General features: G+C 30.8%; 1 protein-coding gene across 2 annotated transcripts in view; it reads left to right on the top strand.

The window, feature by feature from the left end:
* The window catches only part of Ufl1 (UFM1 specific ligase 1), a 38,318-nt gene that overhangs the window by 19,512 nt on the left and 12,225 nt on the right, over positions 1 to 6,581 (top strand). For both annotated transcript variants that reach the window (XM_048810965.1, XM_015499431.2), the window contains exons 8-11: positions 1,065 to 1,211; positions 2,314 to 2,489; positions 3,715 to 3,894; positions 5,630 to 5,750. In XM_048810965.1, the coding sequence (XP_048666922.1) occupies positions 1,065 to 1,211; positions 2,314 to 2,489; positions 3,715 to 3,894; positions 5,630 to 5,750 (624 nt within the window). The remainder of the gene's footprint in view (positions 1 to 1,064; positions 1,212 to 2,313; positions 2,490 to 3,714; positions 3,895 to 5,629; positions 5,751 to 6,581) is intronic.

A 6,581-nucleotide genomic window follows, 5' to 3' on the forward strand; every position in this document is an offset into this window, starting at 1 on the left:
TTCTGCCGGTGGTCACCGTTCCGCCTACCTGGCAGGCGCTGGGGGTGGGGGGCGGCTCTGCCCCTCAGCAGGCCGCTGGGCCTGCTCTGTGGATGGTCACAGTTCCTGGTAAATTTTTTTATATTAAAGGCAATAATTTTTTATAAGCCTTTGTGCCAGACATCTTTTAATTAGCTGGCTAATTCATTTATAAATGGCTCCTTTCTGCCTTCTTTTATCTTTTTTAGAGGATTTTAATGGTTAAAATAACAAAACATTTAGTTAAATTTTCTTGTTTAAATAAAAAGCATAAGTTTGTATTAATTGCAGCACTATGCATTTTTTCAAACTGCTCTCAGTCCTTATGATGGCAGTAGTGGTAGTAAAGATACTTAGTTAATATATATTGACTGCTTTACTATAGGCCAGCTACTGTTTCAAGCAGAATACTACAGCCCTATGAGACAGATATTGTTATTGTTCCATTTCACAGAGAAGAACATTAAGTCATAAGTTAATAGGTGTCAGAGTTGAAGTTTAGCCTTTGGAAGTCTGACTCCAAGATCCATCCTTTTACGCATGCTTACTTCTCTTTTATGTATAGTTGAAATGTTTTTCTGTTTAAACAGTGTAAATGTAATAACTAATTTAAAATTTTTATAACTTTATTTCATATTGCTGATCTAATATGTTCCATTATCTTGATTTTTCTAAGTATCAGGAAATTAAACTAGCTAACTCTAACAGTTGAATATTATCTATTTTCAAAGTGATAATTCACTTTAAAACAAATCATGAAATAAATAATGGCATTTTAGTTTTTTCTTTAAATAAATAAAAAAGTTCAATATGTTAATATTAGTTACCAAAAATTCCCTGTATTTACAACCTGAGTATTAAACTGTAAGTGGCAGGAAAGTTTTATTTATTTAAAGTATAATATATTGTTATTTACCTTTCAAATTGGTTTTTAAAAGGGTAAGAATAGTTTAACTGTGAAATGATAAAGTGGTTTTTTTTTTTTTTACTATTTTTAAGATTTTACCTGTTCTGATTTATTTGTATTTGTATGTGTTTGTTTTAAGCTGTGCTCGAGGAACTTGTTAATAATGGACGGTTACGAGGCACTGTAATTGGTGGGAGACAGGACAAAGCTGTGTTTGTCCCTGACATCTACTCCAGGACACAGAGTACTTGGGTGGATTCTTTTTTCAGGCAGAATGGTTATCTAGGTAACTTTTTAAATTTTCTTTAAACCTAAAATTTTGTTCTAACGCTAAAACATTTCTGGAGGGTATTTATACTAACCCTGGAGTTAGTATGTACTTTGCTATTGTTGACTGTTATTGAGCTTCTAGGTATATTGATGACACAAAATTTCAAATATTTCAAACTCATAAAAGTAATTATACTATATCTTACATTCTCTGAAACTGTCCAGTTTTTTAGTTACAGCATCTTAGAAATATTTATTGACTGTCCACTTTACAATGTTCATTTGTATCAGTTATATAGTACTTCAGAAACATCAAAGTTACTCTAAGTTTTGTTTCTCAGGTTCTGCTATCATATCATTAAAAAAACAGCTTTATAACCCAAGTCAAACCACATAACAGATTATTTCTCAATAATAAACCTATAAATAAACCTATAATGAACAGTTTAAATATATCCTAGGATAATGGACTTCATTTATGCTTACTTGACTTCTGTGACAAACTTTTTAGCTTCTTCAACCACAGAATTGAATTAGAACTTTGTTATATCTAGTTTTCCTAAGTGTGATTATCTGGATAGGGATTGTGTGGTGAGGAAGGTAGATAATCTTCAATAACTAGAATGTCTGTATATTTAAGTATATTTTTATGTTAAATCTTTTTCTAACTTAAATTAGACTGAAGAACTACTTTGTCCTAAGTTGTCTGCTGATACATTTTGAAAAATAGATTCCGTTTCTTAAATATATTAAGCAAAATTAATTCCAGTTTAATTTAAATCATACCTTCTCCTTTGCTCCCATTTTTGATCACATTGTTGTGAAGTCCTCATGTCTTCCTTTGATCCTTCAATTGGAGAGGGGTTGACATAGCTGATATTCAGGAAGATACTCGAACCACTTTCTGTACACATATCTTTAGTTTTAAATTTTTCATAAGGCAGGAAATAAGGTGCAATTCTTTTCTGTTTTATTCCTAAAAAATAGTAAAATGCAGTACCTTTGTGATTGAAGAATAGATATTGGTGGAACATTTTGTATGACTTCTAAAAGGTGTAAATGATTTCCAACTTTGTTATATATTTCCAGTTCTTTCCAACTTTGTTATATATTTCCAGAATTTGATGCCTTGTCCAGACTTGGAATCCCAGATGCTGTAAGCTACATAAAGAAAAGATATAAGACTACACAGCTCTTGTTTTTGAAAGCAGCTTGTGTTGGTCAAGGACTTGTGGATCAGGTGGAAGCATCAGTAGAGGAAGCCATCAGCTCTGGAACATGGGTTGATATTTCAGTATGTTTTATCTTTTTATTTTTCCTTAATTTTTCTTTAAGCCAAGGACACATGTTTCACTAGTAGATAGCCATTTTAAAAATTAGGATACATAAAGGTAGTCTTGGCTTTAAAGGTCAATTTTATTAGTCATTATTACAACAAAGATAATTTTAATTATTTTAAGCTTAAAGTATTTCTAACCTTTAAAATAAAGAATATCCTTTTACATGTCCATAATCGATATCCAGAGTTTTCTGAATCTCAAAATAAACAAGTAAATAATATAACACTCATATCAATTCTGATACAGAAATCAATGAGATTTTTCACATCTTATCCATGCACTTAAACAACCACTGTCATCAGGCACTGTGTAGCATTTATTTATCTCTTATCTGTTAATCTCTGCTAATATGTTAACATAAGCTGCCTCTGGCATTGATAGTGTTTTACTTCAGTGTTCAATGTTGACCTGCCCTTCATTATGCTAAAAGGATACATATAGGTAAAGATAAATAAGAGGTCAATTCTTTATTTTTAAGTTAGGAGTCAGAACCTCTTTATAAAGCAGAATTCCATTTGGAATATGAAAGTTCCCAAGATTTTCTATTCATGCAACAAAATTTATGAAATACTTTCTGTATGTGAGGCATCATTCTACTTGTTGGGTGTATGGCAGCCAAACAACTTTTCTGCTGTCAGGAGGGACACTTTTATTGGTGAAAGTTTAATCAAAATGACAATTTCAGATAGTAGAAAAAGCTAAGAGGACATATATTTTGTGGATTTGTAAGAGAGAGAAGCTGAGTGTGACTTGTAAGTTTGGGTGTTTTGAACCATTATTGAAATGCCTATTAGGCATACAAGTGAGGAAATGATGTAGGAAGTAAGATATATAATTCCAGAGCTCCAAGTGGTATTGAAACCAGAAATATAATTTTGGGAAGTTATCAGTATAAATATTGTTCCTAAAGTCACTGGACTTTATGAAACCACCTAGAGAGTGTGTATATATTATGTGTGTATACATAATATATGGGTATATATTATAAGTATAATAATATACATATAATACATATAATAAATAAATTAAAATTATATATATGATATATACACATAGACCATATACATACTGTAATGTGTATATAATACATATATTTATATATACATAATATATGGAACAAATGGTTTATCTGTATTATATTGCATTTTCATTTTGTATTTATTTTGTTTGTAATTCTAGCCTCTGCTTCCCAGTTCTTTATCAGTTGAAGATTCTGCCATATTGCTTCAGCAGGTGATGAGAGCATTCAGTAAACAGGCTTCAGCTATAATCTTTAGTGACACTGTTGTGGTCAGTGAAAAATTTATAAATGACTGTACAGAGTTATTCAGTGAATTGATGCACCAGAAAGCTGAAAAGGTATACCATGTTTCCTTTCATTGATCTCTCTAAACAGTATTTTCACATTAGAATCATCTGTCATGTCTTTTGAAAAATCGGATAAACAGTCTACCCAAAAATGAACACTTTGAATTATACATCATTTTCCCTTTAATAGATCATTCTTTTTTATTTCCTCTCACAGATTCATATTTCTTTTTCTTTAGTTTCATCAGAATATATATTAGAACTTGGAAAAATAATTTTACAAATTGAAATCACATAAATTGTACATATCTGTGGATATGTAAAAGTATAGTGTATTCGTACTGTACACACACAAAATATATATATATATATATATATATATATATGGTGTTTTTGGGGGGTGGGGATGGTACCAGCAGTTGAACTCAGGGGCACTCAACCACTGAGCCACATCCCCAGCCCTATTTTGTATTTTATTTAGAAACTGTTTCACTGAGCCTGCTTTTGCTGAGGCTGGCTTTAAACTCAATGAGCCTCCTGCTTCAGCCTTCTGAGCCGCAGGGATTACAGGCATGCACCACCGTGCTGGACAATAAATGTATTTTTTAAATCTATCAGATCTTTGTTAATTTTACATAGCCAGAGTATATAAATAGGTAACTAGCTGAGAATAGAAATTTTCTGTCAAAATTGATTAGTCTTACAGAGCAACTGCTATCAAAGTATTTTGAAGAAGAGGCAATGCTAGGTCTGTCTTAATGACTATTGAATTCATATTTCTAATTAACAACACCATCTCTTTATAAAGTTTGCTTGAGTAGATAAAACAAGTCCTGTATTTTAAACTGCTAATAAATTCACGTAGGCTTAATAAATATGTAATCTGTATTTTTCTATACTCCTTTTAAGCTCTTTGATATTAGGAAACCTAAGTTTAAAAATGTTTATTCTGTATATTACTTTGGACAAGTAGACCTCCAATTTCCTTATCTTCAAAGAAAAGATGATGATGCCTACTATGTTAAGGATAAATATAAAGGGATACATATAAATGTCTGTTGTAGTTTATTAAATTATTATTTTTATTTATGATTATTAACTAAAATTAAAACATTATTATCACTTTTTTAGTATTCTGTCTAACCACAAAAAAAAATGGTTCCGAGAAAGGCATTTGTATTACATGAACTGTAAACATTCTAAGCATTTTTCTTTAGAAAACCAAAGAGGAAATTATAGCATTTTTACCATGAAAATGTACTTTTGACACTAGAGATTATAGAACCCTTTCCCACAAGAAAGAACAAATCTCTACACATAGAAATAAATAGTTCCGTGTTGTAAACATCAACTTTTAAAAAGCAGAGATAATCAAGAATGAATCCAGAGGAAAAAATAGATTTATGTGAATTAGTGTGGTTATATAGGTAGGGAATGTCATTTTCATTATCTTTCTTATAATCTCAAGTAACCAGGTGGTACTGGACTTGAGAGTATCAATAAACAATGGTAAGATTAGCCAATAACAGCTGAGGAGAGTTGCTCAGTGACCAACCATAAGTTCGGCAATAACATAGGCGTTCTCATTATTTTGTCTAGTAATGCATACAAAAAGCCAAGAACAACAGAAGAGACTGATTTTTAACAAGGAGAAATTGCCTCAGAATGGCAGTTGTGAAATAAAGCTTGATAGTTCTTTATAATTTATACAGTATATAAGCAACTTTTACTTAATGCTTTTCAAATGCTATATATATTTGACCATTAAAAATTTGTTTAATTTCAGGAAATGAAAAATAATCCTGTGCATTTAATCACTGAAGAAGATCTGAAGCAAGTTTCCATTCTAGAAAGTGTTAATACAAATAAAAAGGATAAAAAAGATGAACGCAGGAGGAAAGCAACAGGTAATAAATTATTATCAATAAAGAAGATTGAAAGATGAGTTTTTATTTGTTGCAGTGAACTTTGCATTTATTAGGCCTTTTGAAATACCTTTTACTGATTGATTCACTTTTAACTACTCATATCAACCAAATCTTTCACTAATGTATTAAATTTATTTAAGCTAATGGATTATTTGTGATTGCATATTCTGTTTTCTCTTGTAAAAAAAAAAAAAAAAACTGACTAAATTTTATGATTGTGCCCAACTCCTGTTTTCTCACTCACTCTGTATTCCAGCCCAGGGTTTTTTGTTTGTTTTGTTTTTTGGTTTTTTTTTTTTGATTCTCAAAATTCCCAGTTCAAGGCCTTTACACTAGCTGCTCTCTACCTGTAATGCCCTGTCCCGAACTTCAAGTAACTGGTTCCTTCTTTTCATTTAGAGCTCAACTTTAAATGTCTTCCTCAGAGGCTTCTACAACCCCTAAAAAATAGTAGCCATAGTCACTGTTTATCTTGCCAGTTTCTTTCCTTATTTTATTACTGTGTTATGTTTTATTGTTTGGGAACATTGTCTATCTCTGTTAGTGGTTGTATTTCTAGTACCTAGAGCACCAGTTGGCATATTTTAGATGATCTGTAAATATTTATTGAATGAGTGAATTTCCCAATGAGTCATTGTCTTTTTAATTTCCTTTTTAAAAATTTATAGTCACTGGAAATTATTCTAGGTAGCACTGATATACTAGTAACTTGCATTTGAAAAGCGATATGTATTTTCCATTCTTTTTTCCCTAGGAAAAAGTTATTAATGCCATATCAAGACTAAAAAAAAAAAAAAAAAAAAAAAAAAA

This window comes from Marmota marmota, unplaced genomic scaffold (assembly GCF_001458135.2).
Source record: "Marmota marmota marmota unplaced genomic scaffold, marMar, whole genome shotgun sequence".
NCBI lineage: Eukaryota > Metazoa > Chordata > Mammalia > Rodentia > Sciuridae > Marmota > Marmota marmota.